The sequence below is a fragment of the Erythrolamprus reginae genome, chromosome 4 (assembly GCF_031021105.1).
Source record: "Erythrolamprus reginae isolate rEryReg1 chromosome 4, rEryReg1.hap1, whole genome shotgun sequence".
NCBI lineage: Eukaryota > Metazoa > Chordata > Lepidosauria > Squamata > Dipsadidae > Erythrolamprus > Erythrolamprus reginae.
This window is the reverse complement of record NC_091953.1, coordinates 77,179,019-77,200,701: the sequence shown is the minus strand read 5'-3', so window position 1 is coordinate 77,200,701 and position 21,683 is coordinate 77,179,019. Positions and strand designations below refer to the sequence as shown.

At 44.9% G+C, this 21,683-nt stretch overlaps 1 protein-coding gene across 3 annotated transcripts in view; it reads left to right on the top strand.

The window, feature by feature from the left end:
• The window catches only part of POLA1 (DNA polymerase alpha 1, catalytic subunit), an 801,468-nt gene that overhangs the window by 275,654 nt on the left and 504,131 nt on the right, over positions 1 to 21,683 (top strand). For all 3 annotated transcript variants that reach the window (XM_070750673.1, XM_070750672.1, XM_070750674.1), the window contains exon 28: positions 15,749 to 15,841. In XM_070750673.1, the coding sequence (XP_070606774.1) occupies positions 15,749 to 15,841 (93 nt within the window). The remainder of the gene's footprint in view (positions 1 to 15,748; positions 15,842 to 21,683) is intronic.

Genomic DNA, 21,683 nt, shown 5'->3' with positions numbered 1-21,683 from the left:
TTAGTACTGTTTTTAACATTCCACCAATCATATACTTTATCCCAAATTTTATAAAATTCTGTTTCGGTTTGATTGTTCAAACGTTTAGTCATCATGTCTAATTCTGCACATTCTATAATTTTTTTTAATACCTCAGTGTTTTTCGGTATCGTTTTTTCTTTCCATTTCTGTGCGAATGCTATTCGTGCCGCCACCAATATATGTATTATTAAACAATAAATTTCTTTTTTATACTTTATATTTGAAATACCCAATAAGAAGAATTCGGGAGATTTTTTAATCTTCTCCTTTGTTATTTCATTTATCCAATTCTCTACTTTATTCCAAAATATTTTTGTCTCGGAACAGGTCCACCATGCATGGTAATATGTGCCAACTTCTTTTTTGCATTTCCAACAAATAGGCGATACAGATGGAAACATTTTAGAAATTCTATTTGGTGGAAGGTGCCATCTATAAAACATCTTAATTTGGTTTTCTTTAAAAGAGATTGATTTTGTTATTTTCCAATTATACATCCATATCTTTTCCCAAGTATCTAAATTAATCTCTTTACCAAAATTTTTGCACCAACTGATCATATTATCTTTCAATATCCAACCAATCGTTCTATGGTTTAGTAAATATTTATAAACATTTCCAATTGTCTTTGTTTGGTTTTGGAATAATAATTTGCTCAATACATTGTTTTCTTTTTAAAAAATATAAGTCTTTACGTCTATTTGATATCTAGAACTAATCTGCATATAATGCCACCAATCTAAATCTATACCTAACTCGTATAACTCTTGTTTTGTTCTTAATTTTAGTTGATTATCTAACAAGTCACTATATTTCCAAATCTTGCCTTTTCCTTTAAGATTCGGGTGTACAATGGCTTCAAGGGGTGAAACCCATTCTGGCATTACTAAAAAGTGATTTTTCTTTATTTCATTCCACACTTCTATCAATGCTTTTCTAATAACATTATTTTTAAAATATGAGTGGGTTTTTAATTTATCATACCATACAAATGCGTGCCAACCGACCATCAAGTCGTGCCCTTCTAAATTGAGCAATCTTTGATTTTCTAGTGTCAGCCATTCTTTTATCCATGTCAGGGCCGTGGCGTGATAATATCGTTTCCAATTTGGGAGACCTAGGCCTCCTCTTTCCTTACGATCTTCTAATGAATTTTGTTTTATTCTTGATTTTTTACCTTGCCAAATAAATTTTCTTATTATCTTATTCAATTTGGCAAAGAATTTCGTTCCTGGATTTATTGGGATCACTTGGAAAAGAAACAATATTTTTGGAAGAATATTCATTTTAACTGTGGAGATTCTTCCTACAAGTGATAATTGTAAATTACCCCATATTTCTAAATCTTTTTTAATCTGACTTTATAATTTTAAATAATTGTCATTTTTTAAGGATACGGCTTTGGAAGTCATCCATATCCCTAAATATTTCACTTTTTTCGTGATCTTCATGTTTGATAGGTTTCCTAAATATTTTCTCTGTATGTCAGTCATATTTTTTGTTAATATGTGTGTCTTTTCTTTGTTTATTTTCAATCCTGCAACTTTCCCATATTCTTCGATCACATTTATTAAATTTAAAATAGATTCTATTGGGTCATCCAAAACAAACACGACGTCGTCAGCAAATGCTTGTATTTTATAAATTTCTTTTCTAATTTTCAATCCTTTTATTTCCTTGTCTGCTCTTATTTTTATCAACAATGCTTCTAAAGTTAAAATAAATAACAATGGTGATATTGGGCAACCTTGTCTTACTCCTCTTTGTATAACTACTTTTTCTGTCTGTTCACTGTTTATTATAATTTTAGCAGTTTGTTCAGAATATATAGCGTCTATTATATTAAAAAAAATTGTTCCTACTTCCATCTTATTTAATTGTATTTTCATAAAATTCCAATCCACATTGTCAAATGCTTTTTTGGCATCCAGAAATATAAGTGCCATTTGCTTTTCAGCATGCTGCTCATAATATTCCAAAGTGTTAACTATTATTCTTAAATTATTTTTAATTTGTCTTCCTGGTAAAAATCCATTTTGATCACTATGTATCATATTATTTATAATACTTTTAAATCTATTGGCGAATATTGATATGAAGATTTTATAATCGACGTTCAACAATGAAATAGGTCTGTAATTTTCAATTTTTTCTTTCTTAGTATCAGCCTTATGTATTAAGGTTATTAAAGTTTCTGACCAGGTTTTTGGTAGTTTACCTATTGTCAATATTTGATTATATATCTCAAGCATGTTTGAAAAAAAAAATTCTAGTTCTAATTTATAAAATTCAGCTGGTATTGCGTCTGGGCCAGTCGCTTTATTATTTTTTTGGTTCTTTATAGATTGTTTTAATTCCATATCTGTAATAGGTCTATTTAATCTTTGCTGTTGTGTTTCAGTTAGAACTGGAAGTTCTATTTTTTCCAGATATTTGAAAATTTAAGTCCTCACTTATCTCTTCTTTCTTATATAATTGTTTATAAAATTCCAATACTATTTCCTTTTTATCTTCCATTCTATGTTTTATTGTACCTTTTGAGTCTGTCAAATTTTTTATAATTTTATTTTCTCTCTCTTTTCTTAGTTTATATGCCAGCCATCTTCCAGGTTTGTTCGCATGCTCAAAATGGTCTTGTTTTGCTCTCTTTATCTTTTCTACAATTGGTTCTTGTTCTATTAATCTCAGTTTATGTCTTATTAATTCTCTCTGATTTTTTAATTTGTCATCCTTGTCCTCTTTTTGCATTAAAATTTCTAATTTTCTTAATTCTTCTATTAGTGTTCCTTGATATTTTTTATTTTCTTTATTTTTTTTGCTATAAATGATATTGTTAGTCCGCGTATATATGCTTTAGTTGTATCCCATAAGTTTTGAGGAGTGGTATCTGTATTTTTATTTATTTTTTTAAAAATCTCTAATTCCTTCTCTATCCATTTCTTACATTCAGGATCTTTTATTATAGTTCTATTCATTGACCAATTCTTTATTCTCCTTTTACCTTTCCAATATATGGATAAAGGATTATGGTCCGCCCAAGTATTTGTCTCTATTTCTATTTCACTTATTTGTTCCATTATGTGAATAGGAGCCCAAGCCATGTCAATTCTAGACCATGTCTTATGCGGGTTGGAATAAAAAGTATACTGTTTATCTTTTAAATGCTGTTCTCGCCATATATCTTTTAATGATAATTCTGAGCTCATTTTCCAAAATGACGCCGGTAAGATTACCTTTCTTTTCTTTTCTTTTCCCATTGTAATCCATTTGATCATCTGAGATTGCATTAAAGTCTCCTATTATTATCATATTTTCAATTAATAACTCATTAATTTTTTCATGTAACTCTTTATAAAATTGTTTTTGATTATCATTTGGTGCATAAATTGAGACAATTGTTAGTGGTTTTGTTTCTAAATCTAATTGTACTATCAAAATCCTTCCATCCCCATCATTATATATTTCTTTTGATTCAATTAGTTCATCAATATACATTGCTACACCTCTTTTCTTTTGATTGGCCAAACTAGTGTATAATTTTCCCAATTTTGAATTTTTAAGGAGACTTCGTTTTGATTTTTTGATATGGACTTCTTGTAGAATGTTTATCTGGGCTTTTTGTTTCGTAAGTTTAGTTAATACTTGGTTTCTCTTCCTTGGGTTATTCAATCCATTTACATTGACTGAAAATATTTTCAGATCATGTGTCATCTTTATTTGTAGTACCTTTTAACTTCTTTTGGTTCTCGGAGTCGAGTATCCAAAATTAAATCCTGTGAAATCTGTAGTTGTTTCTGCTTCACCACCAATGCTTCCTCCCCTCCACCACCTGTGGCCCCCATCATATCATCGCTAGGCTTTGGTTGAGTCTGAATTTGTGCGGTGCTGTCCAGTCCACTACGTGCTAGGAAAGATCTTGCTTAAGGGGGCACGAGGTCACTGCACCTTATGAGGGAGATCATGAATCTGTTCACCTGGGCCGAGATTCATCTGGCTTCGTTGACTGCAGAACATATCGCTGGAATCAGCAACATACAGGCAGACTGGTTAAGCAGGGCGACCCTAGATCCCTCAGAGTGGAAACTGGACCCGGAGCTATTTCAGAAAATAGTTCTTCGATTCGGGACTCCTTTAGTGGATCTTTTTGCGACCCATATCAACGCCCAGCTCCCGAGATTTTACTCCTGGTTCCCTTTGCCGGGGGCAGAAAAGGTCAATGCTCTACTGTCTTCCTGGCCCCAGGACCTTTTGTACGCATTTCCCCCGACGAGCCTCATTCAGAGGGTAGTGGACAAAATACTGGAAGAAGGAGCGGAAGTTCTAATGGTGGCTCCCCATTGGCCTCGCAGAACATGGTTCTCAGATCTAGTAGCCCTGTCAGTGTCCCCCCCATGGAGGATCCCGGATCAGGACATCTCTCTCAGCCAGGGGACTTTATATCATCCAGATCCCCAGTGGTTTCAACTAACCGTCTGGCACTTGAGAGGAACAGACTGAAAAGACAATGATTACCAGACAAAGTCATTATTACTATGCAGGCCACTCGCCGTCCCTCAACGTCCAGGATTTACCAGGCGACATGGTCGGCCTTCTGTGACTTTTGTGCCACACAACAAACAGATCCTAGGGAGGCATCAGTGATTCCAGTTTTAGAATTCTTGCAAGCGGGGATTGATCAGGGTTTGGCCCCTAACACCCTGAGGAGACAAGTGGCGGCTCTTTCGACTATTATTCAGGTGACTGAAGCCAGCTCGTTGGCACACCACCCATGGGTGAAGGACTTCATCCGAGGAGCCTCTAACAAACACTCTCTGCAGATCCACAGGTTTACTTCTTGGGATCTTTCACTCGTCTTACGCGCTGCTCATGGGACCTCCCTTTAATAGAGTTGTTTTAAGGTTAAACCCCTCCTTCATACTCAAGGTGAACTCCACCTTCCATAGGAAACAGGAACTCGTGCTTCCTGACTTCTGCACTCATGGTGACCATCTGGCAGAGCTCAGGTGGCATAAGGTCGATGTCAGACGAGCATTGAAGATCTACATTAGGAGGACTGAGCCATTCAGGAAGTCTGAAACGTTGTTTGTGTCCTTTTCCCAGCACAAAATGGGACTGGGAGTGTCATCAACATCCATCAACCGGTGGCTCTGCGAATGTATCAGCGAAGCATACAAGGCAAAGGCCCAACCCCCACCGCTGGGGGTGACAGCCCATTCGACCCAGAGTGCAGCTACATCGGCAGCATAGTCCACACAAGCATCCATCAAGGACATTTGCCGAGCAGCGACCTGGGCGGCTCCATCCACATTTATTTGTCATTACAAGTTGGACTCTTTTGCTTCGGCAGAGGCCGCATTTGGGAGATGAGTCCTACAGTGGGTGTGCTGTCCTCCGACAACCTTGACTCAATCCTTGCCCTCCCATAGTTCTTGATCTTTTGTATATCCCATGTTGCATTCACTTTCCAAGTGCAGTGGAGAAGAACCGTTGTACCTACCTGAACGATCTTCTCAATGCACTGGAAGGAGAGTCCAAACCCACCTGGCATTGTTCTCGTTCAGGGTCACCGGAGTTGGGTCCATTTAAGTTATATGCTTTCTTCACTGTTGAAAATAAATAATAATTGTTTTTCCTTACATTGCCCTCATTTTTAAAACTGAAAGTAATATGTTAATTTCTAACTCAGTCTCTACCAATTGGATTGGTAAATAACCTATGTTGGGCTCTCCTTCCAGTGCATCGAGAAGACCATTCAGGTAGGTACAACAGTTCTTTCCTGCTACGGCTTGACTTCAGGGCTCCAGTCCTTCCCCGCAGGGAGGCGGAACCAACTAGGTGGTTCCGCCCCAGACATCTGATGGATCCAGAAGGTTTTCAGAGGGCGTGTGGGGTCCTACTGGATTCACCTGTCCACAGTTCGGTGGAGTCTTTTGTTGTGGCTTGGAACAAGTCTGCGACAGAGGCTCTTGACTGAATTGTGACGTTGCGACCTCTCTGTGGAACTAAACCCCGGAGCTCCTCAGTTTACCGAGGAACTCCGGGTGTTGAAGTGCCAGAAGAGACGTCTAGAGAAGCGATGGAGGAAGAGTAAATCCGAATCGGAACCAAACACTTGTAAGAGCTCATATTAAGACTTACAAAGTGGCACTGAAGGTGGCAAGATGCGCATATCATGCCGCCTTGATTGCATCAGTGGAATCCTGCCCGGCCGCTCTGTTTAGGGTGACCCTCTCCCTTATTAATCAGGGGGGAGTTAGGGAGCCCTTGCAGAGCAGTGCTGAGGATTTTAATTCATTTTTTGCTGATAAAGACACTCAGATCCGGACAGACCTCGACCCAATTGGATAGCAATGTTGACTGACAACGAGTCAGTCGAGATGACTGGGACCCGTCCTTGTCCATCTGTCTGGATGGAGTTTGACCTGGTGACACCTGATGAAGTGGACAAGGCCATTGGAGCTGTGAGTAACACCACCTGCCTAGTGGATCTGTGTCCCTCTTGGCTGGTTTCGGACAGCAGAGAGGTGACACGGAGCTGGGTGCAGGAATTGTCAGCGCTTCTTTGGGGGGCGTCCTTCCTGGCTCCGTACAAGAAGGCACTTGTGCGCCCCCTCCTCAAGAAGCCTTCCCTGGACCTAGCTGTACTTAATAACTATTGTCCAGTCTCCAACCTTCCCTTTATGGGGAAGGTTGTCGAGAAGGTGGTGGTGCTGCAGCTCCAGCGGTCCTTGGGAGAAGCCAATTATCTAGGCCCTCAACTATCGGGATTCAGGCCCGACTACAGCATGGAAACTGCTTTGGTCACGCTGATGGATGATCTCTGGCGGGCCCTCTATCCTGGTGCTTCTTGACCTCTCAGCGGCTTTTGATACCTTCGACCATGGTATCCTTCTGCTGCGGCTGTAGGGGTTGGGAGTGGGAGTAGTTCTCCTCCTACCTCTCTGGTCGGTCACAGTCGGTTTTAGTGGGGGGTCAGAGGTCAAACTCTAGGTCTCTCCCTTGCGGGTTGCCTCGGGTTGGTCCTCTCCCCCCTGCTATTTAATATCTACATGAAACCGCTGGGTGAGATCATCCAGAGGCATGGGGTGAGGTATCATCAGTACGCTGATGATACCCAGTTATATATCTCCCCCCCATGTCCAGTCAGTGAAGCAGTGGAAGTGATGTGCTGGTGCCTGGAGGCTGTTGAGGTCTCAACAGGCTCAAACTCAACCCTGACAAGATGGAGTGGCTGTGGGTTTTGCCTCCCAAGGACAATTCCATCTGTCTGTCCATTACCCTGGGGGGGAATTATTGACCCCCTCGGAGAGGGTCCACAACTTGGGCGTCCTTTTCGATCCACAGCTAACTTTAGAGCAGCATCTTTCAGCTATGGCGAGGAGGTTGTTGCCCAGGTCCGCCAGGTGGACCAGTTGCGGCCCTTTTTGAACCGGGAGTCACTGCTCACAGTCACTCACGCCCTCATCACCTCGAGGTTCGACTACTGCAATGCTCTCTACATTGGGCTTCCTTTGAAAAGTGTTTGGAAACTTCAGATCGTGCAGAATGCGGCCGCAAGAGCTATCGTGGGGCTTCCAAGATCTGCTCACGTTTCGCCAACACTCCGTGGTCTGCACTGGTTGCCGATCAGTTTCTGGTCACAATTCAAAGTGTTGGTAATGACCTATAAAGCCCTACATGGCATCGAACCAGAATACCTCCGGGATCGCCTTCTGCTGCATGAATTCCAGCGGCCAATCAGGTCCCTCAGAGTTGGCCTTCTCTGGGTCCCGTCGACTAAACAATGCTGTTTAGTGGGACCCGGGGGAAGAGCCTTCTCTGTGGTGGCCCTGGCCCTCTGGAATCAACTCCCCCCTGGAGATTCGAATTGCCCCTACCCTTCCCGCCTTCCACAAGATGTTGAAGACTTATCTATGTCTCCAGGCATGGGGGGGAATAACCATCTCTTCTCCCACCACCACCTTTTTTCCTGACTGTAATATATGAGAATGGTGTGATTGTGAAGTTGTTGTGGTTAGCTCTGGCCCAGCTCCTGCCCCAAGGAATGTGCAGGTGGATGTGGGGGAACATCCACATGCCGCAGGCCTGTTTTGCTCCCGATGGAATCTGCTGACGAAGCCTCCTCTGACCAAGGAAGCGTGAGTGACAGGGAAGAGGGGAGTTTGGCAGACAGCCCAGGAGAAGATCAATTATCTGTATCATCCTTGGATTCTGAACAGAAAGCGTAGAGTGATGCATAGGAGACGACAACTGAAGGGCTGCTATGATTAGTGCTACAGATAAAAGTGCAACCTGGTGTTTTAGCCTCATGGCAGTTTATCTGATTCATTGTTTCATCAAGATCGTGGTTTTTGTGCTGTTCAAGATTGTGTGTGGACTCTCTGGACTTTAGAATTGGACTCAATTTCCCAGTTATTGGGTGAGCAATTGGATTGCATTTAACCTGTGCCTTGTGTGTACCAGAAAATCCCTTTGACATTTAAAAAGGGAGCGGTTTCTGTTTTTCTGTTTACAAAAACTTTTGGGTTTTCCTTTTATTGTGTGTTGTGTGTCTTCCTGGACTAATTACGGGCGGTTGAAACACGCCAGCAGAACAGAATAAACTGCCATCAATCCCCAGACACATACCGTTCCAGAGTGAAGTGTGTTGGATTGTTTGCTTCTCTTTTTTCCGGCATTTATTATCTTTATTATTATCTCAGCAGCCTGTCATTCCACAGGTGCAGCCAGCAGCTCCTGCCCCACAGCCACTACCAAGGAGGAAATGTTTTGTGGCTCTGCCTGAAAAATTCTGTGGTTACAGATGCCTGTTTGCAGCTTTCCTCAGTCAAGTGCAGTTGTTTATTAATGCACAACTGCCCCATTTTCCACGAGATGCAGAGAAGGTGGCATTCCTCTGCAGTTTGTTGACTGGCCCCTCTGTTTCCTCGGTGTCTCCATTCCTGGATAGAGATGATCCAATAATGCATGATTATACCGCTTTTTGTGCCCAGTTGCGACGGCAGTTTTCGGATCCAGTGCGGGAGCAGACGGCCACAAGGGCATTGAAACAGCTGAAACAAGCTTTGTGCCCATTAGTAGAATATTTAAGTGACTTTCATAGCCTCAGTGGACAGGTGCAGTGGAATGAGGCCGCCTTGATGGAGGCGTTTCAGGAAGGCTTGTCAGAGACTATGCTTGATGAGCTGGTGCACGAGGCCCTGCCAGGCACCCTGGATGAGCTGGAGCAGCATTGTTGGCCATTGAGGCTTGGCTGCTGGCTCAAGAGGTGTGCCGTGCTGGGCGGTCCTCCCCCCCACGTTTCGGGCGTCACGCCAGTGCCTGCTCCACGGCTGGGCGTGTCCGCTATGCCCGTGCTGACCCCAGTTCCTGTACTCCGTCGCTTCCTGCCTGCCCTGCCTCCTCATCTAGCGGATCATGCCCCTGCCGGGGAGCCCATGGAGGTGAACTTCGTGTGCCCCGTGTGTATCCGGAGGAGAGAGCGCAGCTACGTGCGACAGGCCAGTGCTTCTATTGCGCGGGGGTGGGGGGCAGGTAATTTCGTGAATACCTGTCCCTGCAAAAAAAGGAGTACGGTTGCTGCCACAGTTTCAACTCCTCCCAGTCCTCCTGTTGCCACGCCGACTCTTGCAGGACAGCTCCCAGATTCAGCAACTCAAGTTCCCACCATAGTTCCGGATTCCTCTATGGCTGTCACCATGCCCCTGGTTTCCCCACCGGATGTGCAGTCGGGAACGAGGGTGGCCTGGCTTGGTGGCAACGCTAGGTCGGGCTGACATTTCATTGGTTAAGGATTCTTCGGATAACGAACCCGGAACGTATCGTCACCTCACGATTAATGTCAAGCTCCTGGTGGATCAGCGTACTCAATCGATTTCTGCTCTTGCCCTCGTGGATTCGGGGGCCACCACGAATTTCTTGGATGAGGAGTTTGCACAGAGCCATTCGTTGCCCTTGTGTCCTGTGAACCCTCCGTTGACTGTAGAAACCATTGATGGGCAGGTGTTGTTGTCTGGGCCCATCCGTTTTCAGACCTTGCCGGTGCGGATCAGCATTGGGACTCATGTGGAGGCATTACAATTTTATGTCACGCAGGGCCTCCATTTCCCTCTTATCTTGGGGTTGTCATGGTTAAGGGCGCATGATCCTCAGGTGGTGTGGTTGCAGAACATCGTCACGTTTCCCAGTTTAAAATGTGTAGACCACCATCGTCACGTTTGTGCCACGCAAGGGCCTGTTATCCCCGCAGCAGTGTTACCAGAGGGCCTCGCTGAGTTTGCGGATGTCTTTAATGAAAAAGAGGCGGAACGCATGCCGCCACATCGCCCTTATGATTGTGCTATAGAACTGTTACCCGATGCCAAGTTGCCGTCTAGTCGTTTGTATATGTCAGAACCTGAACTAGTGGCTCTCAAGGAGTTCATAGATAAAAATCTGGCCAAAGGGTTCATCGGCCATTGTCCTCCCCGTTATCAACGCCCGTCTTAGTTGTTAAAAAAAAAGGGATTTATTTATTTATTTATTTATTTAGTTAGTTAGTTAGTTAGTTATTGGATTTGTATGCCGCCCCTCTCCGGAGACTCGGGGCGGCTAACAGCAATAATAAGATAGTGTACAATAATAATCCAATACTAAAAACAATTAAAAACCCATTAATATAAAAACCAAACATACATACAGACATACCATGCATAAAATTGTAAAGGCCTAGGGGGAAAGAGTATCTCAGTTCCCCCATGCCTGGCGGCAGAGGTGGGTTTTAAGTAGCTAACGAAAGGCAAGGAGGGTGGGGGCAATTCTAATTTCTGGGGGGAGTTGGTTCCAGAGGGCCGGGGCCGCCACAGAGAAGGCTCTTCCCCTGGGTCCCGCTAAGCGGCATTGTTTAGTTGACGGGACCCGGAGAAGACCCACTCTGTGGGACCTAACTGGTCGCTGGGATTCGTGCAGCAGAAGGCAGTCCCAGAGATAATCTGGTCCGGTGCCATGAAGGGCTTTATAGGTCATAACCAACACTTTGAATTGTGACCGGAAACTGATTGGCAACCAATGCAGACTGCGGAGTGTTGGTGTAACATGGGCATATTTGGAAAAGCCCATGATTGCTCTCGCAGCTGCATTCTGCACGATCTGAAGTTTCCGAATACTTTTCAAAGGTAGCCCCATGTCGAGAGCATTACAGTAGTCGAGCCTCGAGGTGATGAGGGCATTAATGACTGTGAGCAGTGACTCCAGGTCCAAATAGGGTCGCAACTGGTGCACCAGGCAAACCTGGGCGAAGGCCCCCCTCGCCACAGCTGAAAGATGTTTCTCTAATGTGAGCTATGGATCGAGGAGGACGCCCAAGTTGCGAACCCTCTCTGAGGGGGGTCAATGATTCTCCCCCAGGGTAATGGATGGACAGATGGAATTGTCCTTGGGAGGCAAGACCCACAGCCACTCCGTCTTGTCTGGGTTGAGTTTTAGGTTGGTGACACCCATCCAGGCCCCAACAGCCTCCAGGCACTGGCACATCACTTTCACTGCTTCGTTGACTGGACATGGGGTGGAGATGTATAACTGGGTATCATCGGCATGTTGATGATACCTCACCCCGTGCCCTTGCATGATCTCACCCAGCGGTTTCATGTAGATATTAAATAGCAGGGGGGAGAGGACTGACCCCTGAGGCACCCCACAAGGGAGAGACCTAGAGGTTGGCTTCTGACCCCCCACTAACACCGACTGTGACCGACTGGAGAGGTAGGGGGAGAACCACTGAAGAACAGTGCCTCCCACTCCCAACCCCTCCAGCCGGCGCAGAAGGATACCATGGTCGATGGTATCGAAAGCCGCTGAGAGGTCAAGAAGCACCAGGACAGAGGACAAGCCCCTGTCCCGGGCCTGCCAGAGATCATCCATCAGCACGACCAAAGCAGTTTCCATGCTGTAGCCGGGCCTGAATCCAGACTGCTGAGGACCTAGATAATCGGCTTCTTTCAAGGACCGCTGGAGTTGAAGCGCCACCACCTTCTCAACAACCTTTCCCATAAAGGGAAGGTTGGAGACTGGACGGTAATTATTGAGCACGGCTGTGTTGTGACTACCGGCGCCTGAACGCCATTACGGTGCGCAATCGCTATCCCTTGCCACTGATTCCTGAATTAATGGAACGTTTACTAGCTGCCACTGTTTTTCCCAAGATAGACCTACGCAGTGTTTACAGTTTGGTTCGTATAAAGCCAGGGGATGAGTGGAAAACAGCGTTTGGCACCCGATATGGGCATTTTGAGTATACAGTGATGCCTTTCGGCATCAGAAATGCCCCGACTGTTTTCCAGCATTTGATGAACGATATATTCTGGGACATGTTAGACCATTTTGTGGTCATATTTCTGGATGACATTATGCCCCCTCCAAGTCTAGTCATTTGCGCCGTGTTCTGCTCCGGTTGAGAGAGCATCGTTTATATGCTAAGTTGGAGAAATGTCAGTTTTTGCAGACCACCATAGAATTTTTAGGTCATGTCATTTCTCCAGGGGGTATAGCCATGGACCCGTGCAAGGTATCAGTACTAAAAACCTGGCAACCCCCAAGGAGAGTCAAGGATGTGCAGAGGTTTTGGGGGTTTGTAAACTACTATCGCACATTCATACCAGGGTTTGCCCAGTTGACCACACCTCTCACCCGGTTGTTGCAAAAACGGGTCTCATTTCAGTGGGGTTAGGAGGAGGAGCGGGCTTTTGTACTTCTTAAGGACCCTTTCATGAAAGAGCCCTTGTTGCAGCATCCAGATCCGTGTCGGCCGTTTGTTGTTGAGACCGATGCCTCTGATGTTGCTGTCGGCGCTGTCCTTCTACAGGCCCGTCCCAAGGGTGGCACCTTGTTTCCGTGTGCCTACCACTCCAGAAAACTCACGCCCTTGGAAAGAAACTACACGATCTGGGAAAGGAACCTTTGGCAGTCAAGTCGGCATTTGAAACGTGGAGACATCATCTCAAGGGCACCCGGCATCAGGTAGAGGTCAGGACCGACCATAAAAATTTAGAATATCTGCTAACGGCCAGAACGTTGAACTAATGACAGATACATTGGTCATTCTTTTTCGCAAAGTTCAACTTTCGGATCCGGTATACACCCAGCTTCCAGAATCCCAAAGCAGATGCTTTGTCTAGTAAACCAGAGTTTCTGCATCCGAAAGAGCCAGCCCTGTTACAGACAATCTTGCCAGCGGAAGCGCTAGCTGCTACCCAGGACCCCATTGACTTGCGGAGGCATATCCGTGAGATGCAGCAGGGGGATGGGTTTGCGGCACAGCGGGTGAGGGAGATGGTGCCCAATTCTCTCTGAACATTTGCTGAGGGACTGCTCCGGTACCTGGGGCAGTTGTACGTCACAGCAGGGCCGCTTCACGGATTGATTCTGTCCCAATGCCATGACAATCCTGTGGCGGGTCATTTTGGCTTGTTTAAAATCTTGGACTTAGTGACTCGAACATTTTGGTGGCCGCGAATCTAAGATGATGTTCATCTGTATGTTGCCACCTGTGAACGGTGTCGTGCCAAGTCAGCCACAGGGGCCCCGCCAGGATTATTACAGCCATTGCCAACGCCCACGAGGCCGTGGGGGGCTGTATCCATGGACTTTGTCACACACTTGCCCTCTTCTTTGCGGTTCACCACAGTCATGGTGGTAATGGACATGTTAACAAAAATGATCAATTTCATCCCCTGTCGCTAGGTACCCACATCCCATGACTTCGCTAAATTGTTTTTGCAACATGTATTTTGGATCCATGGACTTCCAGATCGAGTTGTGTCGGACCGAGGAACTCCATTCACGGCACGGTTCTGGAAAGAGCTTATGTCTACTTTACAGATCCAAGTGTGTCTTGCTTCGACCCAGCAGATTCAGACTGATGGGGGAACAAAAAAAACCATTGGAATTTTGGAACAATACCTGCGGTGCTTTGTGTCAGACCGGCAGGCTGATTGGTCACGTTTCCTGCCGGTAGCGGAGTTTGCATTTAATAACTCCCGGCATACCTCCATAAGACTCATGCCATTTTATGCAAACTATGGCTTCCAACCCCGGTTTTTCCCATTAACCCTGTTAGATTCCTCGGTCTCCACAGCAGAGGACTTCTTATTGGAACTGCAAGCGGTTCATGAGATGGTGAAGTGGTATTTGATTAAGGCCAAAGAGGACTACAAACGGGTGGCGGACCGGTCCCGGCGAGACGTCCCCCTGTTGGCTGTTGGTGACCAGGTGTGGTTATCCACCAAACACATCACTTTGGAATTACCTCGATGTAAACTGGATCGATGCTTCATGGGCCCTTTCCCGATTGAGAAGGTCATCAATCCAGTGGCCTATCGGCTTATGTTGCCTGCCAACCTGCGTGTTCACCCCATTTTCCATCGTTCCCTTTTGGTACCTGTTTCTCCTGAGTGCCCACTTCGTCCCAGTGTCCCTTTGTTGCCTGCCCCCTGTGTTCGGAATCATCTGCCCGAGGTCATGATCCATGCCATCCGGGACTCCCGTTGGGTGGATGATTGTTTTCAATATCTTGTGCAATGGGTGGAGGGTGAGCCTGATGATTATTCGTGGGTGGAGGCTGCCCTGGTTGATGCTCCCGTCCTTGTCCAGGCGTTTCATGCACAATTTGAAAACAAACCTCGTCCCTTGTGCGGGAGCCATGGGAGAGCATTCCGGGAAGGGATGGTATTGTGGTTAGCTCTGGCCTAGCTCCTGTAACAAGGAATGTGCAGGTGGATGTGGGGGAAATATCCACATGCCGCAGGACTGTTTTGCTCCCGATGGAATCTGCCGACGAAGCCTCCTCTGACCAAGGAAGCGTGAGTGACAGGGAAGAGGGGAGTTTGGCAGAGAGCCCAGGAGGAGATCAATCATCTGTATCATCCTTGGATTCTGAACAAGAATTAATGACACATCCACGCGTGCGTAGAGTGATGCATAGGAGACAACAACTGAAGGATTATTACAAGAGAAAATGAGGCCGCCTGTGGTTGGGTGGGGCTGCTATGATTAGTGCTACAGATAAAAGTGCAACCTGGTGTTTTAGCTTCATGGCAGTTTATCTGATTCATTGTTTCGTCAAGATTGTGGTTTTTGTGCTGTTCAAGATTGTGTGTGGACTCTCTGGACTTTAGAATTGGACTCAATTTCCCAGTTATTGGGTGAGCAATTGGATTGCATTTAACCTGTGCCTTATGTGTACCAGAAAATCCCTTTGACATTTAAAAAGGGAGCTGTTTCTGTTGTTCTGTTTATAAAAACCTTTGGGTTTTCCTTTTATTGTGTGTTGTGTGTCTTCCTGGACTAATTACCCTGTAATTACGGGCGGTTGAATTCTATGTATTGTATTGTTGTTGCTATGAGCTGCCCCGAGTCTTTGGAGAGGGGTGGCATACAAATCTAATAAATCTTAAATCTTAATCTTAATATTCAAATGTCTTTATTAAAGTAAAAAAAAATCATCTTCACTTATTCTTTTGCAGACTTAGAATATGCTTACTTTTCCTTGGATAGTTCAACAAATTGATGCTATTAGATCCAAAAAAACTAGGGGTCATGAAAGGCCAACATGGAAACAAATAAGTTTTTTTTCAGTATCACACTCCAGTTTCTGCCTACTATGAGGTTTTTTCAAATCAGAGATTTTTAATGTACAAGCATTTTGGGATACTATTTTAAGTAACTTTCTCTCTTTCTTTCTCCCATTCCTCAGATGAATCTGGAAGTGATTTATGGTGATACAGATTCCATCATGATAAATACAAACCTTACAAAACTGGAAGAAGTATTTAAACTGGGAAACAAGGTAAAATATAGCACTTCAAAATTTCTAGGTGATTTATATTTAAGTGATTCTGTGTACTAGCTATATTACCAGTTTTTCTGAAAATGTTATGGTCTGGCATCAGCCTATGGATATCTTTCTTAACCTTTGCATAGGGATGAATAAGGTATTATTATTATTATGGTCTGTCACACAGTCATCCAGATATTCAGACTGGATTTGTCATTTTTATCTATAATTATTATTATGGTTCATCACAGAATCAACCAGAGGTTTAGACAGGATTTGGCATTTTTATCCATCTAACAAGTCTTCCTAAGGACCTGGGATAGGCAGAAGTAGATGTTTGAGGGTGTTTCAGGATGTAAGTTGTAATTTTCATTGCAATAGGTAAACAGATTTCCTTCCCATTATTCTACAGTTGCTGCCTTTAGTTGCTCAGCCAGGAATTTCAACACTTAGTGTGGTCCTTGTTGATGGAGCAATGATTGAGCAGTATGGGGTTTCTGTAAATTAGATCTCATTTATGGGAGAGACATTGTTATATCCTCTGAGACCTATCCATTATAGTTGAATCTCTGACAAAGTGCTCATCTTCCTCAGAGCACACATTGTTCACTACCATGTATTTTGATTATTGTTTGTTGAACAGCCAGCCAGATGTTCAGATGCATTTGGCATTTTTGTTTGCCTACTGAGTCCTTCCCAAGGGCTTGGGATAGGCAGATGTGATGTTTGATGTTGTTAGAGGTATCTTTGCAGGATATACACAATTCTGAATAAAGTGGCTTTAAGTGATGGTGAATTTGTCAATGTGCATGGTATTCAAGTAGTTCTCCAATTACTTTGGAATTGCACCCAAGGTGTCTGTGACTATTGGTATTTTCAAGTCTTTGTATCTTGTTATCTTCCCTAGTTCTTTCACTTCTATTCTACTGTCTAGTACTGCCAGATCTATTATCCAGACTTTTTGTCTTTCTTATTGATAACTATTAGGTATGGGGTGTTTTGTGTGGCAGGTGCCTCTCTGTTTGAATTCTAAAGGCCCAGACCACTTTAGCGTCTTTATTTTCTATACTTTCTCTATTTTATAGTCCCAGCAGGAGTTTTTTGCAGATCTTGCGATGCGCCATTATTACTACTTTGTCATGCCTTTGTTTATAGCCAGTCTGTGCAGTCTTCTTGCAGCAGTTAGCCAGGTTGGTCCGCTTCAGCTTCTTTGCATAGGTGGCACTTGCTATCTGTTGCTTCTTCTCAATTCTGACTTAGTATTCATTTATTCTTAAGGCTTGGTCTTGTGCAGCCAGAATTAGCCCCTCTCTCTTTCTTCAACTTTCCTGTTATTAATCATTACCAGATCTTGTTACAATCTGCTTTCTTGCTTTTTAATGTATTGTCCATGTAATGTTTTGCCTTTCTATGCCTCTTTTCTGTTTTTCATTTGTTCCAGTTTGATTTCTCCAGTATTTAACAGTCCTTCCTACTGAGTGCTACTAGGTCTTTGTTGTTGTTGTTGTTGTTGTTGTTGTTGTTGTATATATACTCAATGCTAGGTCAGTTGTCAACAAGGCCCCCTAGTCCAAGAATTGCTTTTGGAAGAGAGGGCTGACCTGGCAGGGAGATGTGTGTGTGTGTGTGTGTGTGTGTGTGTGTGTGTGTTTCCTCTCTCGGAAATGTGCCCAGACAGGTTTCATGTTCTTCACCAGCCACGACACTAGGCAAGGGGTGGGGAAGTGGCAATCATATTCCAGAAGACTCTAAGCCCTCACAGGGTACCTGCCCCAGAAATTGTTGGGTGTGAATCTCTCCTCTTGAGATTAGACTCCGGGGTTCAGGTGGGCTTGTTGTTAATATTCCTGCCTCCCAGCTACATTGCAACAGCCTTGGCTGCACTTCTCGAGGCGATAGCTGGGCTGGTGGTGGAGTTCCCCAGGCTTATGGTCCTGTAGGACTTCAATTTACCATCGCTCGGCGAAGTCTCTGAGGCGGTGCAGGAGTTCATGGCTTCCATGGCAATCATGGAGCTGACCCAGGTAATTCAGGGTCCAAATCATAGGGGGACACACACATCCGACTTGGTGTTTCTTTTGGGACAGTGGAGAAATGATCTGGTACTAAGGCATATAGCTATCTCACCCTTGTCTTGGACAAATCATTCCCTGCTGAGGCTGGACTTTGAGATGCCAATCCCCATTACAGGGAGGTGGAGCTGATTAGATGGTTCCACCGCAGGCACATAATGGATCCTGAAGGGTTCAGAGGAAGTTTGGGGAAATACCTGACTCTCTTGTCTGAAGTCTGGCTGAGTCCCTGGTGACAGCCTGGAATAAGGCTGCATCTGGGGGGGCTCTAGACTGGATTGCGCCTTTGCAGCCTCTCCGCAGCAGTGGATCCCGGAGGTCTCCTTGATTTTCCGAGGAGATCCAGGAGATGAAACGGCAAAAGAGATACCTGGAATGACTGTGGAGAACCAGTAACTCTGAATCTGATTGAACACAGGCAGGAGCCTTTATTAGGCCTTACTTAGTGATAATAAAGGTGGCAAAATGCACACATCTTTCCGCCCATATTGCCTCTATGGATTCTTGCCCAGCCACCCTTTTTAGGTGACCTGCTCCCTTCTTAGCACAGAATAAAATAGAATAGATTTTATTGGCCAAGTGTGATTGGACACACAAGGAATTTGTCTTGGTGCATATGCTCTTGGAAATGCATAAAAGAAAAAGATACATTTGTCAAGAACCATGTGGTACAACACTTAACGATTGTCATAGGGGTCAAATAAGCAACGAAGAAACAATCAATATTAATAAAAATCTTAGGATACAAGCAACAAGTTACAGTCATACAGTCCTAGGTGGGAGGAAAAGGATGATAGGAATGATGAGAAAAACTAGTAGAAATAGAAGTGCAGATTTAATCAAAAGTCTGACAGTGTTGAGGGAATTATTTGTTTAGTAGAGTGATGGCGTTCGGGAAAAAACTGTTCTTGTGTCTAGTTGTCTTGGTGTGCAGTGCTCTGTAGCGACGATTTGCGGGTAGGAGTTGAAAGTTTGTGTCCAGGATGTGAGGGGTCAGTAAATATTTTCACAGCCCTCTTTTTGACTCGTGCTGTATACAAGTCCTCAATGGAAGGCAGGTTGGCAGCAATTGTTTTTTCTGCAGTTCTGATTATCCTCTGAAGTCTGTGTCGGTCTTGTTGGGTTGCAGCACCAAACCAGACAGTTATAGAGGTGCAGATGACAGACTCAATAATTCCTCTGTAGAACTGTATCAGCAGCTCCATGGGCAGTGTGAGCTTTCTGAGTTGGCGCAGAAAGAACATTCTTTGTTGTGCTTTTTTGATGATGTTTTTGATGTTAGGTGACCATTTTAGGTCTTGAGATATGATAGAACCTAGAAATTTGAAGGTCTCTACTGTTGATACTGTGTTGTCTAGTATTGTGAGAGGTGGAAGGATGGAAGGGTTTCTCCTAAGGTCTACCATCATTTCTTCGGTTTTGAGTGTGTTCAGTTCTAGGTTGTTCCGGTCACACGACAAGAATAGTTGTTCAACCTCTCATCTGTATGCGGATTCATCATTGTCTCGAATTAGACTGATCACTGTTGTATTGTCTGCAAACTTCAGTAGTTTAACAGATGGATCATTTGAGATGCAGTTATTATTGTATAGAGAGAAGAAAAGTGGTGAGAGTACACAGCCTTGGGTGGGGGCTGTGCTAATTGTACACCTATCTGATGTGATTTTTCCTAGCTTCACATGCTGCTTCCTGTCTGTTAGGAAGCTTGTGATCCACTTCAGGTACCACTAGCTGATTTAGATTGGTTGAGAATGTCCGGTACGATGGTGTTGAATGCTGAACTGAAGTCTACAAAGAGGACCCTAGGGTAGGTCATTGGAGATTCAAGATGTTGAAGGATGTAGTGTAGAGCCATATTAACAGCATCATCTGTCGATCTATTTGCTCGGTATGCAAATTGCAGGGGGTCTAACAGTGGATCCATGATGGTTTTCAAGTGGAACATCACTAGCTTTTCAAAGGTTTTCATAACTACAGATGTTAGAGCAACTGGTCTGTAGTCATTCAGTTCCTTGATGGAGGGCTTCTTAGGCACTGGGATGATAGTAGAGCGTTTGAAGCAGGAAGGGAGGCAGAGGGAGCGGAGGAGCCCTTGCTCAGGAATTTGCTCAATTTCTTGTAGATAAAGTCACTCAGATTTGGACAAACCTGGACTCCGATTGGGGAATTTAAACTGAGGTGACAGGGGCAGGGCTTGGTCCTGTTGTGTAGGATGAGTGAGTTTGACCTCGTTACTCCTGAGGTGGACAAGTCCATTGGAGCTGTAAGGTCCTCCACTTGCTTGCTGGACCCGTGTTCCTCCTGACTGGTTTCAGCCAGTAGAGAGGTGACATGCAGCTGGATCCAGGCATTGATTAATGCTTCCTCTAATGAGGGGTCCTTTCCGCAGTTGCTGAAAGAGGCAGTTGTGAGACCACTCCTCAAGAAACTGTCCATGTATCCAGCCGAGTTAAAGAACTATAGGCCAGTCTCCAATCTACTCTTTGTGGGTAAGATTGTTGAGAAAATGATGGCGCTCCAGTGGTCCTTGGAGGAAACTGATTATCTTGACCCTTTTCAGTCTGGTTTCAGGTCTGGCTACAGCACAGAAACCGCCTTGGTCATGCTGATGAATGATCTCTGGGGTCCCGGGATATGGGTCATTCCTCTATCCCGGTGCTTCTTGACCTCTCAGTGGCCTTTGATACCATGGTATCTGTTGTGGTTGGCTCTGGCCCAGCTCCTGCCCCAAGGAATGGGGAGGTGGATGCAGGGGAAACATTCATATGTCATAGGCCTGTTTTATTGGCGACAGAGTCAGGTAGTGCAGTTTCGTTGGACGAAGAAGAAGGTGGGCGTGACTTGGAAGAGGGGGGCTTGGCACACAGCCCAGGAAGCCAATCTCCATTATCTTTGGTCGATTCAGATGAGGAAGTGTTAGACCCACACAGGTGCAGAATTATGCATAGAAGAAACCAATTGAGGAAATGTCCTCAACAGTCTGGATTCAGGCCCGGCTACAGCACGGAAACTGCTTTGGTCGTGTTGATGGATGATCTCTGGCGGGCCCGAGACAGGGGCATGTCCTCTGTCCTGGTGCTTCTTGACCTCTCAGCAGCTTTCGATACCATCGACATGGTATCCTTCTGTGCCGGCGGGAGGGGTTGGGAGTGGGAAGCACTGTTCTTCAATGGTTCTCCTCCTACCACTCCGGTCAGTCGCAGTCGGTGTTAGTGGGGGGTCAGAGGTCAACCTCTAGGTCTCTCCCTTGTGGGATGCCTCAGGGGACGGTCCTCTCCCCCCTGCTATTTAATATCTACATGAAACCGCTGGGTGAGATCATCCAAGGACATGGGGTAAGATATCATCAATATGCGGATGATACCCAGTTATACATCTCCACCCCATGTCCAGTCAACGAAGCAGTGGAAGTGATGTGTCGGTGCCTGGAGGCTGTTGGGGCCTGGATGGGTGTCAACAAACTCAAACTCAACCCAGACAAGATGGAGTGGCTGTGGGTCTTGCCTCCCAAGGACAATTTCATCTGTCCATCCATCACCCTGGGGGGGGGAATTACTGACACCCTCAGAGAGGGTACACAACTCGGGCGTCCTCCTCGATCCACATTGGAACATCATCTTTCGGCTGTGGCGAGGAGGGCGGTTGCCCAGGTTCGCCTCGTGCACCAGTTGCGACCCTATTTGGACAGGAAGTCATTGCTCACAGTCATTCATGCCATCATCACCTCGAGGTTCGATTACTGCAATGCTCTCTACATGGGGCTACCTTTGAAAAATGTTTGG